Here is a 27,586-nt window from a genome sequence, read left to right on the forward strand (position 1 = left end):
TTCCGGGCCGGCGCCATCGAGCCCGGAGTTCAGGATTCCGGCAGCACGATGGCGGTACCGAAGACCCACAACCGCGTAAGTCTTGTGCTTCATTCTTTCTTGGGCGTGCTTCGCCCGAACTAAGTTCTGGATTTCGATTTTGATCTTTGTCCTTCTCCTGCAGGCCGCCTACGGGCACCGCTGAGGGCTAGGGGCGGCCGGAGGCGCCGAGGCCGGCGCCAGCCCCCGAGCCGAGCGCGCCCGAGCCGAGCGCACCGGCGAAGCCGGGGGCAGCGGACACGGCGGCGGAGATGGGGCCGACGGACGCAGCGGCGGTGCCAGGGCCGATGGACGCGGCGGCGGAGACGGAGCCAGCGGACGCGGCGGCGGTGCTGGGGCCGGCGGACGCTGTGGCCGAGACAGAGACGCAGCCGCCGCCCGAGCGTCCGGCGCCATCCGAGCCCGCCTCAAGCGTGCCGAGCGGGAGCCTGGCGACCGCGTGGCAATTTTCGGGGACCCCGAGCCCCCCGGGGGAGGCTCACAGGGGACCCAACGCCCAGCCGCCGCCCAGCCAACCCACCGAACCTCTCCCGGTCGTGCTGAGGAGTGCCTGGGAGGTGATCGGGCGGCTGGAGGCGGCCGTAGCGGAAGAGATGGTGCGGCGAGAGGCGGAGCACGCCGCCCTGGCCGCGGAAAGAGCGTAGCTTGCCGCGGCGCGCGCCGCTAACGAGGACGAGCGGCGCGCCACGGAGGCAGGATGGAAGGCCTTAGAGGAGGCCCGCGCGGAGGTCGCACGGGAGCAGAAGGTTCTGGAGGACGCCCGCGCGGAGGTTGCGCTGGAGCGGGAAGACGCCGCCCGCTTGGCCGAGGCATCGCGGCAGCAAGCTGCCGAGGCCCTTGCCAGGGAGAGGCAGGCGCAGGAGCGGGAGGATGCGGCGGGGAACCGCGAGAGGGCAGCGGAGGCCCTCCAGGCCGATCTAGCTTGCCAGAAAGGCAAAGTCGACTGGACCCGCACCGAGCTCCAGCACTGGGCGACGGAACTCCAGGACGTCGATGGGGATCTTCAACGCCGGGAGGAGGACGTTGCGCTCCGGGAGACCGACGCCGAGATAACGGTGACGGACTTGGGCGCCCGGGAGGACCTGCTGGCCCACCGGGAGGCGGAGGCTGCCGGGGCAACGACGGCCGCTGCTGCTAGAGAGGAGCAGATCGCCAAGTCCGAGGCGGAGCTGGCCGCCCGCGAGCAGGCCTTGTCCGTCCTGGCGGGGCAGGTAAAGCTGGCCGCCGGCCATGCACCGACGCCGGCTCTTCTGGCACGGTCGGGGGCCAGGGGCTCAAGGAACAGCTGCGGATCGCGAAGGAGGAGCTCGAGGCCGCCTCGGTCGCGCGGGCCAGCCTGCAGCTGATGCTGGATGACATCCTCCGGTGGATGCATCGGTCCGTGGTGGCGGCCGAACTCGGGCAACTTATCGTGGAGACGAAGGTGGGAGGCCCTGGCCGGTACGCCCTAGGCTTCCAGCAGGTCTGCGAGCGCCTGGAGGCGATGCCCTGGGTCCTCCAGGAACTCGCTGCCCGAGAGGGGCGTGGCTTGGCCTAGGCAGTGGCCGAACACGTCCTGGCTTGCTACCGGAGCCGAAACCCGAACTTCCCGCTGGAGCCGGCTCAGGAAGGGGTGGTTGAAGCCGAGGAGGAGGCCGCTCGGGAGGCGGTTCGGAGCACCGCCGCCGCGGTGGCGGCCGGTTTCAAGCGGGAGGTGCCGCCGCCGCCAGTCCTGAGGAGCGGCCACGAAGGCTCCGACTCTGACTCCGACTAGGCTTTTGTAGTAGCTTATTCCTTCTTCTTTTCTTTTTGACTTGATGTAAATATGGGAGTGATCCCTCAGAAACGCTTGTCCTTCTTTTGTGAATATAATGGAAGCCTTTCTTTGGGTTCGCAACTCCGGTATTCTCCTGAGTGCTTGATGTTGTTTCTGATGTTTTCTCCTGGTGCCCCGAGGAGTACTCAGTCGGACCAATCCCGACCTTTCCTTCCCCGAGAACGATGTTGTCCCGATCGTCCTTCTCGGTGCGTTCAGCCCCTGAGCCCTCGTGAGTCCGCAACGGCTAAGTCAAAAGACAAAGGCACGAACTTCCTTGCTCGGGAGATAGATCGATCCAGCACGGAGCACGCCGTGACCGGTGAACACTTTTCCACCTTGCGACCACTCAGCCAGCAGACTGGAGACACGCGCGGACATGAATGCAACCAAAAGTCCCCATGGTTCGGTGGTGCCCGGGCTTAGGATGGACCGGACTGAGCACCGACAGCCCGTCCCTGGGGCCTAAGCTCCGGACTACTCGAGCGGCTCGAGCGATAGGATTACCCAGGGCGCCCAGGGACTCGGTAGTGCTCGGGGCCCTAAAAGCGGACCGAACACCATGACCACCATGAAAGACTTCGATCGGACATCACCGCACGTACGGTACACCTTTCTACGAACTGTTCTGTCGTTCTAGGAAAAAAGTGGAGACACGGTAGGGTTTTGTGCGCGAGGAGACCATCTCACCGAGCAGATTAGAAAACGAGGGCCCCCGAGGACGACTCGGGAACGAAATATTATTGAATGTAATTTCGTCTGAATTTAACCACTCACCAGACAGCTGTCAGCCTTTCGGCCAACCGATCCAGGAAGGGCATGCGCTCCGAGCTCGGGGTGCCCGGGAACTTGGTTCCCGCAGCCGGGGCGCCCGAGCATCAAGGGGCGCATGAGGAGCCTGGGGTCAGGTGATCTCAACCACTCAAGCCTGAGCGGTAGGACCACCCGAGGACCCTGAGGGCCGAGCAGCGACCTAGGCACTAAGGCCCTCGCGGTCGAGCTGCTTTTGCTTTTGATTGTTGATCTGTGACTTGAGAAAAAATAGAGAAATTTTTTGCTTGGTGCGCTCTGTTAGTGCGGTACTCGTTATAGACTGCTCTCGTTCTCGACCTGAGACCTCTCGAATACCCAGACCGGCGGACAAGAGCAGGTAGAGGCATAACGCAGAGGTCCTATGGTTCGGTGGCGCTGGGTATGACAGACCAGACCGAGCACCGATAGCCCGCCCCTGGGGTCTAGGCTCCGGACTACTCGAGCAGCTCGAGCGATAGGATTACCCAGGGCGCCCAGGGACTCGGTAGTGCCCGGGAGCCTGCCATGACACCGAACACCACAGCCTACCACAACAGACGTAAGCCAGCGGCAACTGCCCGCGCGGATACCGATTGGGATTCTTTTATCAGCGGGGAAAATGAGAGAGCGAACTTTTCTCGCACAATCGAGCATCTCACCAGACAGATTAAACATATGGAATCCAGAAAAGTGAAATTGACACATGATTGCACATTGATATACATACTGTATTGATAATTTTTTTACAAGGTTGGGTGACTTACCCAGTTAGTGGTAGCCCCCGGTCAACTTGGGCGGGGGGAAGCCCCCGGCCTGGTTGACCTGAGCTGCGAGCATGGTCATCTACGGGTAGAACTTGCGCAGGTGCTCGATGTTCCACGGGTTGGGGAGCGGCTACCCATCCTCTGCCGCCAACTGGAAAGAACCTTCTCGCGGGACACCGATCACTGTAAAGGGACCTTCCCACATAGGGGACAGCTTATTCCTTCCTTCGCGCGACTCGACGCGTCGGAGAACTAGATCCCCCACCTCGAGAGACCGGGCCCGGACGTGGCGCTGGTGGTAGCGCTGCAGGCTTTGCTGGTAGCGGGCTGTTCGGACTGCGGCTCGCCGCCGGTGCTCTTCCAAGTAATCGACGTCGTCGCGCCTCTACTGCTCCTGCTCGCCCTCAGAGTAGGCATGCACCCGAGGGGAGCCTAGAGTGAGCTCGGAGGGGAGGACCGCCTCAGCGCCGTACACGAGGAAGAAAGGAGTCTCCCTGGTAGCGCGACTCGGCGTGGTCCGGTTGGCCCATAGCACGGCAGGCAGCTCGTCGACCCACCCTTTCCAGTGCTTTGCGAGCACGTCGTAGGTCCGGGTTTTGAGCCCCTTTAGTATCTCCACGTTGGCGCGCTCAACCTGCCCGTTGCTCCGAGGGTGAGCGACGGAGGCGAAGCAGAGCTTGATGCCGAGGTCTTCGCAGTAGTCCCCAAACAGGGCACTTGTGAACTAAGTGCTGTTGTCGGTGATGATCCGGTTCGGGACACCAAAGCGACTGGTGATGCCGCGGATGAACTGGAGCACCGTGTTCTTGGTTACCTTGATGACTGGGATTGCCTCCGGCCACTTGGTGAACTTGTCGATGGCGACGTAGAGGTACTCGTAGCCCCCGATTGCTCGGGGGAATGGACCCAGAATGTCCAGCCCCCAGACCGCGAAAGGCCATGACAGGGGGATGGTTTGAAGAGCCTGAGCTGGATGGTGAATCTGCTTTGCGTGGAACTAGCACGTCCTACAGCGCCGAACCAGCTCGGAAGCATCCTGGAGGGCTGTAGGCCAGTAGAAACCTTGCCAGATGGCCTTCCCGACCAGCGTGCGGAACAATGCATGGCCATCGCACTCGCCCTCATGGATCTCAGCCAGAAGCTCGCCACCTTCTGCCCGGGTGATGCATTTCAGGAGGATGCCGCCTGCGCTACACTGGTAGAGATCCCCATCTACTATGGCATAGCGTCTGGACTGCCGAGCAACTCTTTCGGCAGACGCCTCATCTCTGGGAAGGGACTTTTCCTTCAAGTATCCTCGGATGTCGTCCATCCACGAGGCATCTTGAGAACAATCAGCAAGCGCAGCGCACTCGCCGGACGGCGGCACCCTGATGGGACTTCCCACTGAGGGCGCCGCTGGGGTCCCCTGAATTGAGTTCGAGGTTTCCCCTTCGTCCTGTTCGGTAGGCAGGACGGAAGGCCGTGTGAGTCTTTCTTCAAAGACTCTGGCAGGGACGCGTGCACGGGAGGAGGCCAGGCGGGAGAGGTCGTCGGCCAGAGCGTTGTCGCGGCGCGGGATGTACCGTAGCTCCAGGCCGTCGAAGCGCTTCTCCAACTTCCTGACTGCCGCCACGTACGCGGCCATTTGAGGATCCGTGCACTGGTACTCTTTAGATACCTGGTTGACTACCAGCTGGGAGTCTCCCTTGACCAGGAGGCGACAAATCCCGAGGCCCACTGCGGCTCGGAGGCCAGTGATGAGAGCCTCATATTCCACCATGTTGTTGGATGCGCGGAACTGCAGCTGCACGACGTACCGGAGTTCTTCACCCGTTGGGGAGGTGAGAACCACTCCGGCCCCCGCGCCTTTTAGCAAGAGGGAACCGTCGAAATGCATGATCCAGTACCCGGGCGCATTGTGCCCGGGATATGTAGAGATCTCTTCTTGGACGACCTCAGGGACGGGCGTCCACTCTGCCACGAAGTCGGAGAGTGCCTGGCTTTTGATCGCCTGGCGGCTGGCAAAGTGTAGGTCGAACTCCGCGAGCTCCACCGCCCACTTGACTACACGCCCAGTGCCTTCTCGGTTCCGGAGGATGGGCCCCAGTGGGTACGTGGTAACCACCGAGACCTTGTGCGCTTGGAAGTAGTGGCGCAGCTTCCGGGAAGCGATAAGCACGGCGTAGAGCAGCTTCTGAGCCTGGGGGTACCTTGTTTTTGCCTCCCGGAGGACTTCGCTAATGAAGTACACCGGTCGCTGTACCCGGTGGGCCCGGATTGCGGCCTCGCCCGAGGGCCTGCTACAGCCCCTAGGCTTGGCAACGTGGTCGGGGCCGACCGGGTGCTGGGGCTCTACTCCCTGGCCGGGGAGAGCCAAGTGCTCGGACTCGACTCCCCACTCGGGAGGAGCCAAGTGCTCGGGCTCGACTCCCTGCTCGGGAGGAGCCAAGTGCTCGGGCTCAACCCCCTGCTTGGGGGGAGCCGCGAGGACCGGGGAGTGCTCGGGGGCGGCCGGGAGCTGGGACCCAGCACCTGACCCCGTGCACTCATCACGCTCCACCACCAGTACTATGCTTACGAACTGAGGGGTGGCCGATACGTAGAGTAGCAGTGGCTCGCTTTCGGACGGGGACACCAGCACGGGTGGTGAGGTGAGATACTTCTTCAGATCGCGGAAGGCCTGCTCGGCCTCTGGCGTCCAATCGAAACGACCAGTCTTCTTCAGAAGCTTGAAGAGGGAGAGCCCCCGCTCCCCAAGTTTGGAGATGAAGCGCCCGAGGGCCGCCATGCAGCCGGCGAGACGCTGAACCTCCTTGAGCTGAGCCGGGGGTCGCATCTGCTCGATGGCCCGGATCTTCTCTGGATTGGCCTCAATTCCTCGGCTGGAAACCAAGAAACCGAGGAGCTTGCCCGCGGGTACCCCAAAGACACACTTCTCAGGGTTGAGCTTTAGGCGGGTAGTGCGGAGACTGTTGAAAGTCTCGGCAAGGTCTTCGAGCAGGGTGGCACGGTCTCGGGACTTGACCACGAGATCGTCGATGTAGGCCTCGACATTGCGGCCAACCTGTGAATCAAGGGTGATGCGGATAGCGCGCTGGAAAGAAGATCCAGCGTTGCGCAAACCAAAAGGCATCGACATATAACAATAAGTCCCCACAGGGGTGGTGAAAGCAGTTTTTTCTTCATCCTCTACGGCCATGCGAATCTGGTGATAACCAGAGTTTGCATCTAAAAAACATAGAAGATCACATCCCGCGGTTGCATCTACAATTTGATCTATGCGGGGCAAAGGAAAAGGATCTTTAGGGCAAGCCTTGTTTAGATCGGTGTAGTCCACACACATGCGGAGCTTGCCGTTGGCCTTCGGGACGATAACTGGGTTCGCCAGCCACTCGGGGTGGATGACTTCTCGGATAAATCCGGCGTCAAGGAGCTTACTGACTTGCTCCCGGATGAACTCCTGGCGCTCAGGCGCCTGCCATCGGACCTTCTGCTTCACCGGGCGTGCGTCCGGGCGCATAGCCAAGTGGTGCTCAATCACCTCCCTAGGGATCCCGGGCATGTCGGACGGCTGCCATGCAAACACGTCGGAGTTAGCCAGGAGGAAGGTGATGAGCGCGCTTTCCTATTTGCCGTCCAAGTCACCGCCGATTCGGATGACCTGGGAGGCGTCTTCGCCCACCACGACCTCCTTCGTAGGAACGGAGGTGTCGGCGGCGAGTCGGGGTTTGGATGAAGACGGTCCCGGGCCCCCTTGGCAGCCTTCGACCTCGACCTGAGCTGAGACCAAGACCAGGTATGGCTGCTCGGCGCAGGAGACGGCACCGCTGGAGTCGGTGGTCACGGAGATGGGGCCTGCTGGGCCCGGCATCTTGACCGTGAGATACGCATAGTGCGCAGCCATCATGAACTTAGCAAGCGCCGGACGCCTGATGATGGCGTTGTAGGGGAGGGGGAGCTCCACGACGTCGAAGAGGACGTTCTCCGTGCGGAAGTTATCCCGACTCCCGAAGGTCACGGGTAGCTCGACCTGCCCGAGGGGCAGGGAGTGCCCGGGTGTTACTCCGCAGAACGGAAGCGATGGCTTTAGGCGCCTGGAGGGCACCTGCAGCTTCTCGAAGGCCTCCTTGGAGAGGAGGTTGAGGCCTGCGCCCCCGTCGATCAGCACTCTGCCGACCTTTACATTGCAGATGGTGGGAGACACTACCAAGGGTAGCCGCCCCACGCCTGTGGTACTGGCGGGGTGATCTGCTATACTAAACGTGATCGGGGCGTCCGACCATCTCAGGGGCCTGGTGGCCTCTTCGCTCGGGGTTGCCGAGCATACTTCGCGCCGCATGGTCTTGATGCCGCGGCGCGAGGAAGGCGTGTAGGCGCCTCCGTCGATGAAGGCGATGGTATGCTTGGGTTCCTGAAAGCAGAGCTCTATGTTACTGGGGGCGGCCTCAGTGTCGCCTCCCCCGTAGGACTCGTCGTGCTCCCTTTGGCGCTGCTCGACGAGGCCCTTGACTGTACGACACTCCGTGAGGTCATGCCATCTGGTCTGGTGGATTGGGCACCATTTGCCTAGCTCGGGCCCCGTAGGAGCGGGGACCCTTTCTGGAGCGGGAGCCCGGGCGGGGGCCGGAGCCCTTGCGGGAGCCGGAGCCCTTGCGGGAGCTGGAGCCCTAGGAGGGGCCCGGGCCGGGGCTCTCGTGGGCACATGCATTCTGTCGGCGGCCGCCCGGCGTTCTTGCCGGCGGTCGGGCTCTTGGGCCGTCCTATGGGCGGGGCCCTGGGCCGGCTCGACAGGGGTGGCCTCGCGCCTCCTTCTCTTTTTCTTTTCCCTCCTGTCGGAGCGGGAAGAACTTGGTTGATCGGCGGCGGGGCGCTCGGGGCACGGAGCGTGCCAAGCCCGAGCTTCCGCCGCCTTGGCGCACTTGTCGGCCAGCGCAAAAAGTTCCGCAGTGGTCTCGACCTCGTGCGTACCTAGCTTCTCGAGCATCCGCTCGTCACGGACGCCCTGCTGGAAAGCAACGATGACAGCGTTGGGGGTTATCCGCGGGATGGTGTTGCGGACCTGGCTGAAGCACTGGATAAAGCGCCGCAGCGTCTCCCCCTCCTGCTGCTTGATGGCGTGGAGGTCGCACTCCAAGCCGGGGCGCGTGAATGTGCCCTGAAAATTAGCCACGAACTGGTGGCAAAGATCATCCCAGGAGCCAATGGTTCCTGGGGGTAAGTTCATGAGCCAAGAACGGGCAGAGCCCCTCAAGGCAAAATGAAAATAATTAGCCATCACCTTTTCGTGCCACCAGCCACCTGGACAGCGGTGGTGTATATCTGGAGGAACTCGACGGGTTCGATGGACCCGTCGTACTTCTCCGGCAGCTCGAGGCGGAACTTGGAGGGCCATTTGACCCGGCAGAGCTCACTAGTAAAGGCACGGCAGCCGGTGCCGTACCCTGAGGCGCGGTTGGTGTTCTTGGGCGGTGAACGTCAGGGAGTTGGGGAGCCACGGCGATCATAGGCCGGCAATGAGGAGGCCTGGTCCTCAGCTTCAGCCTCCTGCCGGATTTCCCGCTGGCGCTCGAGAGTGACGCGGGCGTCTTCGAGGCCCCTCCGCTCGTTGAGACGCAAGCGGAGGTCTTGGGCTCCGGACGCGGCCAGGGGGGGGCGCTCCGCCTGGAGCCCCCCCGGCCTGTGCGAACGTTACCCGTCGATGGGCCGGTTCTGGCTGTGCCACGCTGGGTGGTGGCGCGAGAACTCTTCGCCAGCACCTGGCGGCGAGAAGTGCCGACCAGGGTGGCGACTTCTTGGAGCCAGCGGCCCTCTGGGGTTTCCGCCGTCGCCTGGACGGGCGGATGCCTGAGGAGAGCGTGCGCCGCAAGCAGCGCGCTCCCGGGGCTGGCCTCGCCAAAGGCGAGCCTACGCCGGAGAGGCGCCCGGCGTTGTCCAGATACGGATCTGGCGGTAGGAGTGTCAACCACCGGCTGGGGGTCGGATGGTGCACCGACGACGGTGGTGGCGGCCCGGCTAGGCACAGCGCCCTGGTCCTCTTGGGAGGGGAACGCCGCGCGTGCAGATCGCGGCTGCTGCTGGGACGCAGCAGCGGCTGGGGCCTCCTGTGCGAGGGGTTGCATTTCCCCGCTGGAACTGGAGCCGGAACACTGGAGGCGGTGACCACCGGCCATTTTTCCTGTGGAAGAAAACAAAACAAACGGATTCAGGGATGCTTCCCCCCTACCTGGCGCGCCAGCTGTCGGAGGATTAACTCCAGTCGCAGGGATCCCGAGAGACCCCTTTTTAGAGATTCGGACGGGGGGATGATCCTGAATAAGTTCGTCGGAGAAATAAATGGGAGTAAATGCAACGGTCGGTGGTGGGGGTGTGTTGACCTAGTGCAAGAAGAAGTAAATACACCGGAATTTAGACAGGTTCGGGCCGCACGGGGGCGTAATACCCTACTCCTGTATGTATGCTATAACTGTCCTGAGGAAGTCCCTCAAGGATGTTGCTAGTTACAAGAATATTAATCTATCTAAGAGCTTGGGGCTCCTTGTTCTTCGGCTGGAACTGGGCTCAGCCTTCCTCACGGTATTCTTTTGCGCTTTGTTCTTCGTGTCTGCTCTCGGTCTCTTGTTCTGTCTCTCTTTTCTCGTTGCTGGTCTGTCCCTGCTTCTGTGCCGCCGGCTGTTTTAAGTACTCGTCGGCCGTGACATGCCCCGAACGGAAGGAGGGGGGCTCGAGTTCCGAGACGCCATAAATGGAAAGGGCGTCATCATTTCCTCTGGGCGAAGTGACCGGGGGTGGAAAATGCGTCGTACGCCCGATCACCCATCACCATAAATGCCCTGGCAACGGGCGCCGTGGAGAGGGCCCACCAGGCAGCCGCAGAGCAACCCGGCGTGCTTGCCCTGCCTTGTTCCCCTGCCACAGCAATGCGGCAGACCGAACGCCTTGATCCTTACGACGTTATCCCGAGACAAGCCGGATGGCACGGGACGAGACCCGTGCAATTAATAACCCCACGCCTCTCTGCCAAAACATAGCAGGGACTGACGCTGAGCGCGGCGGGAGCAGTTGGAGGCGTCAGGCCACGCATGCTTATTAAATGCGGCCTCGGGCCTTTGACTGGTCGACACCTCACTGGTAGGCCCCTCGGGGGTCTTTCTGGGTCGTCGGGGTACCGAGTGCTCGGGGGTACCGTTCACCTCCCCGAGCACTCTCTCCCGAGAATACCTTTCCTTGTCCTCAGGGGACCGAGTGCTTGGGGGCACTGTTCACCTCCCCGAGCACTCTTGTACGGACCTTCGGGGAACCGAGTGCTCGGAGGCTGTCGCACGCAGCCCCGAGCACTCTCTCCCGAGCACTCTTGCACGGACGTTTGGGGAACCGAGTGCTCGGGGGCTGCCGCTCGCAGCCCCGAGCACTCTTGCACGGACCTTCGGGGAACCGAGTGCTCGGGGGCTGCCGCTCGCAGCCCTGAGCACTCTCTCCCGAAACTTGTCTTTTCTAGGCGTCGGGGTACTAGGGTGCTTGGGGGTGACCGTACATCTCTCCGAGCACCCTATTCCCGGTACTTGGATTCCGTGGATCATCGGGGAACTGGGGTGCTCGAGGACCACTGACTGTGGCCCCGAGCGCCTTCTTCCGGGACTTAATCTTTTCTCATCTTGCAGGAGAGATCCCGCGGATGGCGCCATGTGACGGATGGCTGGCTCGGCCTCGGGATTTGGGGACCCCCGGTTCCTGATACACCGACAAGTATGTACTCTGGGTGTATGTACTCCCACCTCTCATATACCACTTTTATATGTGTGTTATACTTCTTTATCACTTTAAATATACTTCATTAGTAATTATAAGATACTACAATACAAAGCCCACAATTTTTTTTATGAAATTCCATGATTTTTTTATCATAATTTGCATATATACTTCTTTTTTTAATAAAAAAAAGAGTATATAGCAAAACTGAAAGGCTAACATTGAATTTTTTTTCATACAACTCATATTGGAGTATCTTAGAATTAGTATTAGAGTATACTAAAAATGATAAAAGAGTATAAAGTGTTTGTTTAGGTGGTATATTGCATGTGGGAGTACATACTCTTAGGAGTATAGAATAGGTATCATATATATATATATATATATATATATATATATATATATATATATATATATATATATATATATATATATATATATATATATATATATATATATATATATATATATATATGGAATCTGATCGCATGGCGCCATCAAATATGTAAACATGTGCAAGCCTTGTCTTGTTCCACACCGCATCTGTGCATCGTCCATGTTTTCTGGTGCTCCCACTAAAAAACGACATCGCGAGCACCAATAATTTAGCCCCCATGTAGCACTTGGGGAAGAATAGTTCTCGCCATGGATAGGTCCATCGTAGCAAGATGTCTTATACATACCAGCTATAAGTTACCAAGCTTAAGGTGGCAACGCCATAGTTGGGCTTGGAAGCTTCGTGCGCAACACCAATGGAAGACCACTACTTCATCTCTCTCGGCTTGGCTCTGGTGTCGCTGCTCGTCGTGCTCGCCAGGCGCCGGCGGTCCCCGGTGCACGGGCACGGGCTGCGGCTGCCGCCGGGGCCGTGGCAGCTGCCGGTCATCGGCAGCCTGCACCACATCGCCGGCCAGCTCCCGCACCGCGCGATGCGGGACCTGGCGCGGCGCCACGGGCCGGTGATGCTGCTCCGGATCGGCGAGGTGCCCACGCTGGTGGTGTCGTCCCGGGAGGCGGCGCGAGAGGTGATGAAGACACATGACACCGCGTTCGCGTCGCGGCCGCTGAGCGCCACGGTGCGCGTGCTCACCAGCGGCGGCCGGGACATCATCTTCGCGCCCTACGGGGACCACTGGCGCCAGCTCCGCAAGATCGCCATCACGGAGCTCCTCAGCGCGCGCCGGGTGCTCTCCTTCCGCGCCATCCGCGAGGAGGAGGTCGCCACCATGCTGCGCGCGTGCGCCGCTGCCGCGGCGGGCACGCGCCCCGTGGAGATGCGCGCGCGGCTGTCCGCGCTCGTGGCGGACGCCACGGTGCGCGCCGTGATCGGCGACCGTTGCAAGGACCGCGACGTGTTCCTGCGGGCGCTCGACCGCTCCATCCAGCTCTCGGCCGGGTTCAACCCGGCCGACCTGTGGCCGTCCTCCTGGCTCGTTGTCCGGCTCAGCGGCGCCGTGCGCCACGCCGAGAAGTGCCGTGACACGGTTTACGAGATCCTCGACGGCATCATCATGGAGCATCTGGAGAGGATGAACAAAGGCGGTGCCGGCGAGGCCGAGGACCTTCTCGACGTGCTGCTGAAGATACAGAAGGACGGCGGCCTGCAGATCCCGCTCGACATGGACGTCATCAAAGCCGTTATCTTTGTAAGTTCTCATTACTTGCTCGTTTAGTCGTTCTAACCAGTCATTACTCCATTGATGAAATACCAATTTGTTAGTCTTCATAGTCGTGATTGCTGGCGTTATGGTCATGTGTCTTGGCTTCTGTTCATCTGTTGACTTTAGGAGTTTGGAACTTTGGGTGTAGCATACGGCAGAAGCACACAAGGATTTGTTCTTATCGGCTCATCTTTTCCTTCAAACTTTTTCCCTAAAAAAATGAGACAAGCAACAATAAGTAGCGATCATATAAGTAGCGATCATATATAGTGCGTTTCGGGGCAAGCTCCAGATTAATAATTTTCATGCGCTTGATTTCATTTTATTCTTACATGTTTGCTGAATTTTCTGCCTGTTAGATTTACTCTGAGCTAGATACATATGTTTTCATGTGTCGGATGTTGAACCAGTAACTGAAATTTGGGAGAAATGTAAAAACCCACCAGCACGTTTGAGAGTTCGTTAAAAAAACTTGCAACTACTTTTTCTCCCGACTTCCACTGTAACTTTGGGGTGATAAAACAAATCCCCTTAGAACATCCTAATTATATTCCTTTTATTTTGTTTCCTTCCGGATTTCGTTTCTATTTCTATTCTTTTTTTTCTCATCTCCAACAGCTTCCTTTCGAAAGGGATTTGTGTATAGAAATGAGAGAGAATCACGTACTGAAGGGAATAACCTTATAAATCCCTTCGTGACGAGAACCGTGAAAGAAAACCGTTAGAACGCTGAAGGGAACGAAGATCCCTTTGTGAAGGGATTTTGGGCCTGACAGAAATCGGTTGAGGATGTCTTATGACCATTGAACGGAAAAAAAAGTTGTAGGCATGTTTTGAGAAACCTCAAAGTTACATATAAGTTTTTACAATTTTGCCTTGAAATTTTCACTTAATCTCTAAAAATCAGGCAGCTGTGTTTTCGGTTGATGGCTTTTCTTCTATCTGAATCCGTCAAGTGAAACAAAACAAGATGTAACACAAGAATATCACGTTCCCGCCATGCTGTCAACTTGTCGTGCTGATCAGCTTCTCTGCAACGCAGGACATCTTCGGTGCCGGCAGCGAGACGTCGGCGACGACGCTGGAGTGGGCCATGGCGGAGCTCATCCGGAACCCGAAGGCCATGCAGCGTGCGACGGCCGAGGTGCGGCGCGCCTTCAGGGCGCACGGATCGGTGCGCGAGCACGAGCTCGGAGAGCTCCCGTACCTGCACCTCGTCATCCGGGAGACGTTCCGGCTGCACACGCCCCTGCCGCTGCTGCTCCCGCGGGAGTCTCAGGAGCCGTGTCGCGTGCTCGGGTACGACGTGCCGCGGGGCACGACGGTGCTGGTGAACGTCTGGGCGCTGGGCCGCGACGAGCGGTACTGGCCCGACGACCCCGAGGAGTTCCGGCCGGAGCGGTTCGAGGTCGGCGAGGCCGCAGCGGTGGATTTCAAGGGCACCGACTTCGAGCTCCTGCCTTTCGGCGCTGGCCGGAGGATGTGCCCCGGGATGGCGTTCGGCCTCGCCAACCTCGAGCTCGCGCTCGCCAGCCTCCTGTTCCACTTCGACTGGGAGGTGCCCGTCGTGGTCGACCCGGCCGGGCTCGACATGACCGAGGCGTTCGGCATCACCGCGCGCCGGAAGGCCAACCTCCTGCTCTGTCCCATCCTCCGGGTGCCCGTGCCCGGCGTCTAGTCGATGCCACCGACGCACGTGTGCTTAGAGCCGCAGCGCCGCCGCCGAAGCATTGCTCGTTGGTCGTCAGTGTGCACTGTTCTACGGCAATAGCAACGTATGCACAGCGTTCTGCCCACTGCCTCTTCAGTGCTGACATATGCACAATACAGGAGTACAGGTCACTTGTATTTCGTTTCTTTTATTGGCTTGTATGGGAAGACATGTATCGATCATTCCATGTATATACTTTTGTCGTTTTGAAAGCATTCAAACTTGCAATGTTACAAACTGGACGCAAGATGACTATTCAATTGATTATTTAAGGCCGATGATGGTCCGCTACAATATTGGCGCAACACCATTGCGACAAAATGATTCATCATCTGGACAAGTATATCTGCAATCTAAAAAAAGAAAAAGATTTTAATCTTTTAAATAATCATTGTTGTTTCTGGAACTGACAAAAAAACTCACCATCACTACTGGTTCGCGCCACAAACCAGCAGTGATAGGTGGATCGGGAGCCAAAAAAAGGGGAACGAGCCAGCTTGGCTACTGGTACCACCGGCGCGCTCTGCGCCCTTGCTGCTACAACAGCCAATGGGGAGGTACTCCCTCCCATACCCATGCGTTGCGCCGCTCTTCGCGGCGGGGATGACACCATTGGTGGAGTCGAGGTCGTGGCCGCGAGGCGGGCCTCTCTCCTCCGAGCAGCGCAGGGCAAGAGGGAGACGATGGTGAAGGCCCACATCACGCCGCTCAGAGGCCATGCTCGTGCTGCTCAGAGGGGAATGGAATCGTCTGACATTATGCTTCAACGTCAGAGGCAAACAGTAAAATGAGTCTACTGTTACAGGGCATCTGATGTTACTGTTCACCAACATAATGTATATATTTACTGTTCATTTATATACTGTAGCTTGAAATTTGATCCGTCGCTTCGCAAACACACGACTGAGATGGAGCAAAGTCAGAGGCACTGTAGCTCTCTGACTTTGCTCCATGAACGTCAGAGGATCCCATTCCGCTTAGAGGCCCCGCCATTGTCGGAGGATGAACTCCTCAAGCGAGGATCCTGAGGGACCTCCTTTGAGATTCGACTAGGGGATGATTCTGAATCTACCTCGTACGTGGATTTAATGCTAGTATGTGAGATATAGGCGGGACGGATGATCGGCTGCTAGTGGGAGTAGTCCTCGGGGAACTACGGGTACTCGGGGACCACTGTTCATGGCCCCGAGCACCCCTCCCGTAATTGGGTCTTCTTGGGCCTCGGGGAGATGGACCCCGAGGGAAAATGCCATGTGGCATTTGCTGTCCTGGCCTCGGGACTCGGGGACCCCTGGTTCCCATGTCACCGACAGCAGCCCTCGGGCCCATCGGCAGGCGATGGCCCAGAGACTGCGGATGGGCCCCTATTTCTTCGAGGCCGATCACAGCATCGATGCCACGTGGCTTGTCATCAGGCGCCAAAATCTTGCGGTATTTGCAGTCTTTTTGGCCCAGTCTCTTGGTACGGCCCAGGTGGGCAACCGAAAGGACGCGTGCCCTTCTGACTTTCGAGGGGAGTGATAACGAGGCGGGAGGCGCGTGTGGCAACCGCGCTGATCGAGGGTGGTGCCCCTAGCAACCGCGCGGATCGAGGGAGATGCGCCTCATAGATTGCACTGAGGAATGTGCCGTTTGAATTCCCCAAGATACAAAAAGGAGAGGGGCAACGAACCGTTACCCCCGACGCCATTCTTGCGGTTGCCATCCTTTGCCTTCGTCTTCCTTGCGCACCGGGAGCTCTTTCTTCAGCCCGCGGTGCACCTTGCTTCTAGCCTCTTCCAGCACACTCCCCACCCCCCCCCCCAAAATGCTGAGGGTAGGAAGCGGCCGCCGGGACGCATCAAGCACCAACAGCGTCCTGCCGAAGTCCCGCCTCCTGAATGAGGAGGGGGCAGAGAAGGTCTGCAAGTTGATGGTCCCCGTCGGTCAGCGGGAGGCATCGGTGGTGACACCGGCCAACTTTCCTCCCTCCACGTGTCTCCTTCGTTGCCGCCGGGCTGGTGCCGCTGTTCTCGACGTTCCTCTTGCAAGCGCTAGACACGTTTGGCGTCCAGCTGGCCCACCTGAGTCCGAACTCGGTGGTCATCCTGGCGATCTTCGCCCACTTCTGTGAGATGTTCGTGGGAGTGCCGCCGTCAGTCGCGCTGTTTCGAAACTTCTTCATCCTTCGAGCGGCCGGGAAGAAGAAGGGATCTGACGAGGTGGAGGTTGTCGACTGCTGCAACTTCCGCCTGTGTTGCGTGGAAAATGGGACGACTGGCGCCGGGAATGGGTCTACGTCGACGTCAGTCCCCATGACCGCCTCTCGCTGCCCCAAATGCCGGCGGAGCCCCACAGGCCGATCTAGGAAGCGGCCCCTGCATAGGATGAGCACCTGTGCCCGGTGCTGAACCGCATCGAAGACCTGTGCCGAGCGGGGCTTACCTCAGTCATGGTGGTCATCGATTACCTGCGCCACCGTCTGGCCCCTCTGCGGGAGCGCGCCCGCTTCGTCTGGATGTACACCAGTCCTGGCAACTTGACGAGGACCTGCATAGGCGAGGAGGGGGACCTCGACGAGGGGGCCCTAGTGACCCTACTGAAGGTGGTGACCGGCGTCGACGACCCCGCCCAGGTGGACCTGCCATGCGAGGAGCTGGCGCTTTGCGCAGACCCAGGCCGGGCGGTTCTGCAGGCGTCAATGCCAGCCTTCGACACCCAGGGGCTGGTGGACCATCCGGGGCGCCGGGACCCCGGAACTATACACATCCCGGGGGCGGATAACAACGGAGGGCGGGGCGCTGCCGCCGAAGACAGCAGGCCAGCGATCTGAGGCGACATGGGGAAGCTCCGGGGCAACGGTGCAACGGCTGGCGGTGCAACGGTTGGCGACCGGACTGACCAGCCTTCGGTGGCAAGCTCGGGGGCGGCCGTTGGGGACGGCCCACGACGGCCCGAGGGCCAGAGCCCTCCCCCGAAAAGGAGGAGGGCAGAGCCCGGGCCTGAGCCGAAGCCGCAGGGCCCAGATTTTCGGATCCCGCGGTCCCGATGGCGGTACCGCAGGCCCAAAACCATGTAAGATCCCTTTCTGTCTCAACCACATTTTCCCCAGATTTTGGCTAGTTACTAACCTATTTTCGTTTCAGGCCGCCCAAGGACTCTGTAGGAGGCCAGAAGCCCCCGGAGCAGCCGAGGCCAGCCCCTAGCCCTCGGCCGAGCGCACCGACCGGTCCTAAGCAGAGAGCCCCGGCCGGTCCTGAGCAGAGAGCCCCGGCCGACCATGCCTCGAGCCCTCCGAGGAAGGAGCGAACGGCCGCAGGGGAGGTGGTCGTGATAAGGGCGGTGCCGGTGCGGTCGCCGTCGGGGTCCCCGAGCGCCTCTGCAGAGAGGGCTCGTAGGGGACCCAGCCCCCAGCCATCTTCTGGCCAGGCCCCAGAACCCCTCCCTGAGGTGCTGGGAAGCGCCCAGGAGGTCATCTGGCGGCTCGAAGCGGCCGTTGCGGCAGAGCGATCCGAGCTCGGACAAGAGCGCGCCGCCCTAGTCGATGAGAGGGACCGGTTGGAGGAGGCCCGAAAGCTGCTGAAGACCCGCATTGCCTCGGCCCGCACGGTCTACGAGAAGTCCATGCGCGAGGTGGCCGAGGAGCGGGAGGCACTGGAGGAGGCCCACGACGAGGCCGTCGTCGCGCAGGAGAAGGCAGGCCGCTTGGAGCGGCTCATGGCGGAGCGAGACCAGGGGTCGAGGAGGCGCGCCACAGAGCTGCTCGCTCATGAGCGGCAGGTGGTTTCTCAAGAGGAGGCGACCAGCAAAAGGGAGGAGGCCGTGCGGTCTACCCAGGCGAACTTGTCCTGCCAGAACGACAAGCTCGAGGGCGGCCACGCCGACATCCTTCGCCGGGAGGAGCAGGTCGTGGCGCGCGAGACAGACGTCGACATAACATCGCTGGCACTTGACGCCCGGAAGCAGCAGATCGCGCGACGGGAGGTGGATGCCGACTTGGCATCGTCAGCACTCACCACCCGGGAGGAGCTGGTCGCCAAGCGGGATGCCGACCTGGCTACCCAAGAGCAGGCTGTCAAGGCCCGGGACGAGCAGCTGGAGCGAGCCCAGACCGACGCGGACACCCAATGCTGGGAGGTCCTGTTCGCGAGGGGCATCCTTATCGGCGCCGTCGACGGCACCAGCCTCGAGGCCCGGCTGAAGAACGCCAAGGACGAGCTTGAGATCGTCCTCTCAGAGCGGACGAACGTGAAGCTGATGATGTGAGACATCCTTCAGCAGGCACGGGACTCCGTGGAGGTAGCCGGGCTTGGGCGCGTGTCCGTGGGTGACCAGTCGCTGGACAATGAGACGATAGGCCACATCGCCCTCGGGTTCGCAAAGATCTTCCGACGCCTCGTGGCCCTTCCTACCGCTTGGTTCTCGAGCATTTATCTGTAAGCTTGAAAAATATGCAAAGATTATTTGCTTGGTGCGCTCTATTAGTGACGTACTCATTATAGACTGCTCTCATTTTTTGCCCGGGACCTCTCGAATACCCAAAGCGGCGATGTGTACAGACAGAGGCATGACCAAGAGGTCCAATGGTTCGGTGGTACCCAGGGTAGGACTGATCAGGCTGAGCACCGATAGCCCGCCCCTGGGGTCTAGGCGGTCCCGACCACTCATGTTCGAGCAGTAGGATTACCCGAGAACCCCAGAGGCTCGGTAGTGCTCGGGGTACTGCCATGCAGCCGGGCACCACAGCCTACCACAACAGACTTAAGTCAGCAGTCACTGCCTGCGCGCATACCGATCGAGATCCATTTTTATCAGCGGGAAAAATGAGAGAGTGTGTTTTTCTCGCACAAATCAAGCATCTCACCAAACAGATTAAACATATGGATTCCAGAGATAAAACTTAGAATAAGAGTAATGTGAGCGTATATTGACGATTTGTACAGAAGTGCTGACTTACATGGTTGGTGGCAGCCCCCGGCCAATTTGGGCAGGGGGAAGACCCCTGTCCTGGTTGGCCTGAGCACAAATATGCCGACTTATGGGTAAAACTTGCGCAGATGCTCGATGTTCCACACGTTTGGGAGAGGCTGTCCATCTTCTGTGGCCAGCTGAAATGAGCCTTGCCGCGGGGCGCCGGTCACGATGAAGGGCCTTCTCACACAGGGGAGAGTTTATTCTTTCCTTCGCGCATTTGGGCGCGTCGGAGAACTAGATCCCCAACCTCGAGTGACTGGGCCCGGATGTGGCGCTGATGGTAGCGCCACAGGCTCTGCTGGTACCTGGCGGCTCAGACGGTGGCTCGTCACCGACACTCCTCCAAGTGATTGACGTCGTCGCGTCTTCACTGTTCCTGTTCGCCCTCTGAGTAGGCACTCACCCAAGGGGAGCCGAGCGTGAGCTCGAAGGGGAGGACCGCCTCGACGCTGTAAAGGAGGAAGAACGACGTCTTCCTGGTCGCCCGGCTTGGCGTGGTCCGGTTGGCCCATAACACAGCTGGCAGCTCATTTGAGATTCGGCCGGGGGATGATTCTGAATATACCTCGTACGTGAATTTAATGCGAGTATGTGAGATGTAGGCGGGACGGATGATCGGCTGCTAGTGGGAGTAAATGCTCGAGGGATTTTAGAGAGGTTCTGGCCTCACGGAACGTAATACCCTACTCCTGTGTGTATGCTATTAATGCTCTTGGAATGCCTCTCTCTGGATCTCTTCTGTTACAAGGTTTTTTTTATCTAAGTCTAGAGCTTCGATCTTGCTTCGAGCTTGGTGAACCTCTGCTCAGCTTCTCAGACTCGTGCTTGAGCTTGTTCTTCTTCTATTCGTCAAAGCTTGTCATTCTCTGGATTGCACCCCCCTTTTATCCTGTTCAGGGAGGCTTGACGTGCCCAGAAAGGAGGGCACGAGTTCCCATGAGCTATAAATGGAAAACAACCATCATGGGACTGTTGTTTGACGTTACAGGGGGTTGAAAATGCACCCTCGGCCGGTCCTGTTGCCCATTACGCCAACTTTAGCAGGTGCAGTGGGGGGCCCACCGGGCAGCCGCTGAACAGCCCCACATGCCCGCTCGGTCAGAGCAGGTCTAACACAGCAGGCGGCAGGCGATATGCCTTGAGCCCAGCAACGATATCTCCGAGCCGTTCCCCTTATGGGCCCCGCAGGGTGACGTGCGATGGGACACGTTGCATTAAATGTCCCCACGCCTTCCTACCACGCGGTGGTAGGGACTGACGCACTCGGTATGACAGGCGTGGGGGGTGGTTGGAAGTGACAGGCTACGCTCCCTCTTAAATGCAGCATCGGGCCTCTCACCAATTGACACCTCACCGCTGAGCCCTTGTGGGGTCCACCGGCAAGGGGCTTCTCAGGTCCTCGGGGAACTCTGGGTGCTTGGGGACTACTGTTCATAGCCCCGAGCGCCCTCTCCCGGATATGGCTCTTCTCGAGTCCTCGAGGAACTACGGGTACTCGGGGACCACTGTTCATGGCCCCGAGCACCCCTCCCGGAAGTCTTCTCGGTCCTCGGGGAGATGGTCCCCGAGGGAAAATGCCACATGGCATTTGCTGTCCTCTTCTCGGGCCTCGGGGACCCCTGGTTCCCATGTCACCGACAGCCATGTTCGACCTCGCCCGCACCGCTGGGAGGCTGCCTCCCCCCGCGCCTGTGCCGCTCAGAGGCCACACTTGTGCCTGCACTGCGTGCCGCTCAGAGTCCTCTTTTGGAGGAAAGGAAAGAGATAAGGGGGAGAGAGGCGCTTGAGAGCACCTGGAAGAGATATGGTAGAGAGAGAGCGCATCTATGAGCTGAGCAGGATGTTAGGATCAAGAGCCAAAGTTGCATTAAAAATAAAATTCAGGTCTGGCACTATATCAACAATCAGTGTCGGTTCGTGTTACAAACCGGCACTGATGTATCAGTACCGATTTTAAGAACCGGCAGTGATACATTGGCACTGCCAGTTCTTGCATAACTGGCAGCGATGAGCTGCCATTTATAACCAATTTTATAGTAGTGTGTGAGCCCCACAAATCGAGGGGGTCCCGAAAGCCCCTCAATAGATCATAGATCCTCATTGTAGCTTCAAAAAAGAGCATGAAAGTTTTAAAAAGAAAGCAAACTTGCACACCACAACTTTGATGCTAAAATATCTATTGCAGCAAGTAAACAGGGACGGATCTTCAAGGGGCATGGGGCTCAAGCCGCCTACCCTCTGGTGCTCCATGGAGAGGAATGAGAGATAGGAGAGAGGAAGAAAAGGGACATGAAGAAGAGGGAGATGGCAGCTAGGGAAGAAAAAAAGAAGATGAGCTTCAAGCAGTCCATTCTATGTCCGCTTCTTGACAACTAGTGTTCCTACTGACGACAAAAATTTGAAACTCCTACAACATTCAGTATGAACATTCAACATATAGTATTTTTTTATCCACAAACGTATCCATGGGTACCAAATGCTACCCATAACTTACCTTATTTGGGTATTTATCCGTGGGTAAATAGATAATCGGGATAAATTGTTGTCCCTACTGTAAACCTGGACTAGACATGACTAAAGTAATTGGGTCACCGCGCGGTCGCAAGCTGATCTTTTGTTGATTTTTAAATAATATTAATTTAATAAAAAATTACAGAAATATTATGTATTTTTGGAAAATTGAAATAATAGTACTTGTCGGCATGCCACCTATCGACAATTGATTTTGCTAACATATACTTTATGCCTGACAGTAAGGCTATCAAAAAAGTTTGAGGCTCGCGAACTATTTAAACTCGGCTCGTTATAGGCTCGATTAGACTCCTACTATGATATACCATATAAATAAACTAGACATACTTATTTATCACTATGAGTATATTTATATATTCATTCTTAAAATACTCCAATGTGAATTACATAAAAAAATAGAAAAAAAGTCCAACAATTTTATTAGATTTTGATAATACCTCTATATTTGTATATAAAATATAATACACTCAAAAAATATGTGCAAACCACGTACTCCTACTATGATATACCACATAAATGAACTGGATATATTTATTTATCACTATAAGTATATTTATATACTCATTCTAAGATATTCTAATGTGAACTACATGAAAAAATAGAAAAAAAAAGTTCATCAATTTTATTAGATTTTAATAATACCTCTGTATTTGTATATAAAATGTAATATACTCAAAAAATTATATGTGCAAAAACCACCTAAAAAGCTATACATACCACTTGGGTGATCTTATATACTCATATGCTCCGTATACATACCATTTATCACAAGAGATATTCTCTATGTAATGAGATACGTATGTAGGAGTATATACTTTAGGAAGTACCAAATATGTTTCATATATATATATATATATATATATATATATATATATATATATATATATATATATATATATATATATATATATATATATATATATATATATATATATATATATAAACTAGTTCGTACTCCCGAGAGTACATACTTCTTACTATGATATAACACATAAATGAATTGGATATACTCTTTTGTCACTGTAAGTATACTTATATACTCATTCTAAGATACTCCAATATGAACTACATGAAAAAAAATATAAAAGAAGTCCATCAATTTTATTAGATTTTTATAATACTTTTGTATTTGTACATAAAATGTAATACGCTCAAAAAAAAATATGTGCAAACCACTAAAAAACTATACATACCACTTAGATTATCTTATATACTCGTATGCTCCATATACATACCTTTTGTCACACGAGATACTTCTATATAATGAGATATGTATGTGGGAGTACATACTCCCAAGAGTACCAAATATGCTATATATATATATTACTGTATATTCTGCAGGTATGCTCACTATAGTTCATGTCTGCGCACACCCCACAGTTGTAACTCACAGTGTTTTGGATTGTAACTCACAATGTTTTGAGTTGTAATTGGGGGGTGTGCGTAGTGCGAATAACAAGTTATAACTCACAGTGTTAGCTTCTTGTTTTGCAATTATGCATTGGACGTGAAGTTGTAACTGATTTACCTAACAAGTTGTAACTCACAGTGTCAGCTTCTCGTGTTGCAATTATACATTTCTGGACGTGAAGTTGTAACTAGTCTACCTAATAAGTTGTAACGTATAGTGTTTCGGGTTATAACTAGGGGATGTGCGCTGTGCGAATAACAAGTTGTAACTCACAATGTTAGCTTCTCGTGTAGTAATTATGTATTTTTGGACGTGAAGTCAACCAAATATGTAAGGGGCATTTGCAAATATCTCCATGACTTTTTATTTTTTGCAAGGATGCCCCTCGAATGACAGTTTTAATGGTATTTTTTAATTTTTTATAACATGTTTACAATAATATTAAAAATAGTAGTTTCTTCGTAATTGTCACAGTATATAAACATGTGCGAGCCTTGTCTTGTTCCACACCGCATCTGTGCATCGTCCAGGTTTTCTGGTACTCCCACTAAAAAACGACCTCGCCAGCACCAATAATTTAGCCCCCTTGGGGAAGAATAGTTCTCGCCATGGATAGGTCCATATCGTAGCAAGATGTCTTATACATACCAGCCATAAGTTACCAAGCTTAAGGTGGCAACGCCATAGTTGGGCTTGGAAGCTTCGTGCGCAACACCAATGGAAGACCACTACTTCATCTCTCTCGGCTTGGCTCTGGTGTCGCTGCTCGTCGTGCTCGCCAGGCGCCGGCGGTCCCCGGTGCACGGGCACGGGCTGCGGCTGCTGCCGGGGCCGTGGCAGCTGCCGGTCATCGGCAGCCTGCACCACATCGCCGGCCAGCTCCCGCACCGCGCCATGCGGGACCTGGCGCGGCGCCACGGGCCGGTGATGCTGCTCCGGATCGGCGAGGTGCCCACGCTGGTGGTGTCGTCCCGGGAGGCGGCGCGAGAGGTGATGAAGACGCACGACACAGCGTTCGCGTCGCGGCCGCTAAGCGCCACGGTGCGCGTGCTCACCAGCGGCGGCCGGGACATCGCCTTCGCGCCCTACGGGGACCACTGGCGCCAGCTCCGCAAGATCGCCGTCACGGAGCTCCTCAGCGCGCGTCGGGTGCTCTCCTTCCGCGCCATCCGCGAGGAGGAGGTCGCCACCATGCTGCGCGCGTGCGCCGCGGCCGCGGCGGGCACGCGCCCCGTGGAGATGCGCGCGCGGCTGTCCGCGCTCGTGGCGGACGCCACGGTGCGCGCCGTGATCGGCGACCGTTGCAAGGACCGCGACGTGTTCCTGCGGGCGCTCGACCGCTCCATCCAGCTCTCGGCCGGGTTCAACCCGGCCGACCTGTGGCCGTCCTCCTGGCTCGTTGTCCGGCTCAGCGGCGCCGTGCGCCACGCCGAGAAGTGCCGTGACACGGTTTACGAGATCCTCGACGGCATCATCATGGAGCATCTGGAGAGGATGGACAAAGGCGGTGCCGGCGAGGCCGAAGACCTTCTCGACGTGCTGCTGAAGATACAGAAGGACGGCGGGCTGCAGATCCCGCTCGACATGGACGTCATCAAAGCCGTCATCTTTGTAAGTTCTCATTACTTGCTCGTTTAGTCGTTCTAACCAGTCATTACTCCATTGATAAAACACTTCATAGTCGTGATTGCTGACGTTATGGTCATGTGTCTTGGCTTCTGTTCATCTGTTGACTTTAGGAGTTTGGAACTTTGGGTGTAGCATACGGCAGAAGCACACAAGGATTTGTTCTTATCGGCTCATCTTTTCCTTCAAACTTTTTCCCTAAAAAAAATGAGACCAGCAACAATAAGTAGCGATCATATAAGTTATTGAGTGTAGAAAATAATCATATAGTGTGTTTCGGGGCAAGCTCCAGATTGATAATTATCATGCGCTTGATTTTATTTTATTCTTACATGTTTGCTGAATTTTCTGCCTGTTAGATTTACTCTGAGCTAGATACATATGTTTTCATGTGTCGGATGTTGAACCAGTAACTGAAATTTGGGAGAATCGTAAAAACCCACCAGCACGTTTGAGAGTTCGTTAAAAAAACTTGCAACTACTTTTTCTCCAGACTTCCGCTGTAACTGGGGGTGGTAAAAAAAAATCCCCTTAGAACACCCCAACTATATTCCTTTCATTTAGTTCTTTTCCATCTTCAACGGCTTCCTTTCGAAAGAGATTCGTGTATAGAAAGCAGAGTGAATTTCGTACTGAAGGGAATGATCTTATAAATCCATTCATAACGAAAACCGTAATGAAAACCATTAAAAAGCTGAAGAGATTCTGGACCTTGATAGAAATCAGTTGAGGATGTCTTATGACCATTGAACGACAAAAAACAGTTGTAGGCATGTTTTGAGAAACCTCAAAGTTACATATAAATTTTTACAATTTTACCTTGAAATTTTCACTTAATCTCTAAAAATCAGGCAGCGGTTGCTGGCTTTTCTTCTATCTGAATCCGTCAAGTGAAACAAAACAAGATGTAACACTAGAATCTCACGTTCCCGCCATGCTGCCAACTTGTGCTGATCAGCTTCTCTGCAACGCAGGACATCTTCGGTGCCGGCAGCGAGACGTCGGCGACGACGCTGGAGTGGGCCATGGCGGAGCTCATCCGGAACCCGAAGGCCATGCAGCGTGCGACGGCCGAGGTGCGGCGCGCCTTCGGGGCGCACGGATCGGTGCGCGAGCACGAGCTCGGAGAGCTCCCGTACCTGCACCTCGTCATCCGGGAGACGTTCCGGCTGCACACGCCCGTGCCGCTGCTGCTCCCGCGGGAGTCTCAGGAGCCGTGTCGCGTGCTCGGGTACGACGTGCCGCGGGGCACCACGGTGCTGGTGAACGTCTGGGCGCTGGGCCGCGACGAGCGGTACTGGCCCGACGACCCCGAGGAGTTCCGGCCGGAGCGGTTCGAGGTCGGCGAGGCCGCAGCGGTGGACTTCAAGGGCACCGACTTCGAGCTCCTGCCTTTCGGCGCAGGCCGGAGGATGTGCCCCGGGATGGCGTTCGGGCTCGCCAACCTCGAGCTCGCGCTCGCCAGCCTCCTGTTCCACTTCGACTGGGAGGTGCCCGTCGTGGTCGACCCGGCCGGGCTCGACATGACCGAGGCGTTCGGCATCACCGCGCGCCGGAAGGCCAACCTCCTGCTCTGCCCCATCCTCCGGGTGCCCGTGCCCGGCGTCTAGTCGATGCCACCGACGCACGTGTGCTTAGAGCCGCCGCGCCGCCGCCGAAGGATTGCTCGTTGGTCGTCAGTGTGCACTGTTCTACGGCAATAGCAACGTATGCACAGCGTTCTGCCTCTTCAGTGCTGACATATGTACACTACAGGAGTACAGGTTACTTGTATTTCGTTTCTTTTATTGGCTTGTATGGGAAGACATGTATCGATCATTCCAGGCAAATTTGGGATTTTAGACAACAGACACCGTCGTATTTGAGAAAATAGACAACATGTTGGCGTATTTGCAAATTTAGCATCCGTATTCGGAACCTCAAACGCCGAAAACTGACTTTCGGTAACTCAAAATCCAAAAACAGCCCGGTTCCACAATTTTCGACAACTCAGTTACCGAATACGGCCTCTGCATGCATGCGCCGGCGGCGGAAGCTACAGTAAACAGCTAGCAAGCAAAAGTGTATAAAAGTGCATGTTTTTTATTTAATTCACGATTTTTTTTTGAAAATACAAAAATAGTCCAAAAATTCTAAATGTTTTCATGATCAAACTAGAGATCACCAGCAACCCATTTTAATTAGTTTGGTCCAAAAAGCCTGAGCCAATATTTAATTAGAATTCTCCAAATAAGTCAACTTTTATAAATTCTAGCAATATTTAATGCCTCAAATAATTTCTAAAAATCTAGAAAAATTCACTAATATTGTTATAATGTGATATACTAATTTATAAAAATATTTCCATCCCTATGTTATTTGGTGAAAAAATGAGTTCCTTTGTAATACTTCGTTTATATGCATTTTTATCATTTCATGTGATGTTCTCTTTTTAATTCAATTTGAATAAAAATAATGCAACATGCACAAAATTTTGGTTCTCATATTAATATTAAGCCTTTGTAATGCTCCATTTATATATATTTTTTATCATTTCATGCCAAATTATCTTTTTAATTCAATTTGAATAAAAAA

The 27,586-nt window shown here is 55.8% G+C and overlaps 3 protein-coding genes across 3 annotated transcripts; all 3 read left to right on the forward strand.

Annotated features, from left to right (window-relative positions):
* Positions 1 to 11,740: 11,740 nt before the first annotated feature.
* LOC133925967 (zealexin A1 synthase-like) lies at positions 11,741 to 14,732 on the forward strand. The gene is made up of 2 exons (XM_062371701.1): positions 11,741 to 12,764; positions 13,822 to 14,732. The coding sequence occupies exons 1-2, from the start codon at positions 11,871 to 11,873 to the stop codon at positions 14,455 to 14,457; spliced, it is 1,530 nt and encodes a 509-aa protein (XP_062227685.1). The 5' UTR covers positions 11,741 to 11,870; the 3' UTR covers positions 14,458 to 14,732.
* Positions 14,733 to 17,308: 2,576 nt separating this feature from the next.
* On the forward strand, positions 17,309 to 18,735 carry LOC133927748 (uncharacterized). The gene is made up of 2 exons (XM_062374156.1): positions 17,309 to 17,544; positions 17,616 to 18,735. The coding sequence occupies exons 1-2, from the start codon at positions 17,309 to 17,311 to the stop codon at positions 18,733 to 18,735; spliced, it is 1,356 nt and encodes a 451-aa protein (XP_062230140.1).
* A 5,183-nt stretch (positions 18,736 to 23,918) lies between these two features.
* On the forward strand, positions 23,919 to 26,836 carry LOC133925968 (zealexin A1 synthase-like). Its single transcript, XM_062371703.1, has 2 exons — positions 23,919 to 24,997; positions 25,987 to 26,836. Exons 1-2 carry the CDS (start codon positions 24,104 to 24,106, stop codon positions 26,620 to 26,622), a joined length of 1,530 nt encoding a protein of 509 aa, XP_062227687.1. The 5' UTR covers positions 23,919 to 24,103; the 3' UTR covers positions 26,623 to 26,836.
* The last annotated feature ends 750 nt before the right edge of the window (positions 26,837 to 27,586 follow it).

Source organism: Phragmites australis, chromosome 8 (assembly GCF_958298935.1).
Source record: "Phragmites australis chromosome 8, lpPhrAust1.1, whole genome shotgun sequence".
Taxonomy (NCBI): Eukaryota; Viridiplantae; Streptophyta; class Magnoliopsida; order Poales; family Poaceae; genus Phragmites; species Phragmites australis.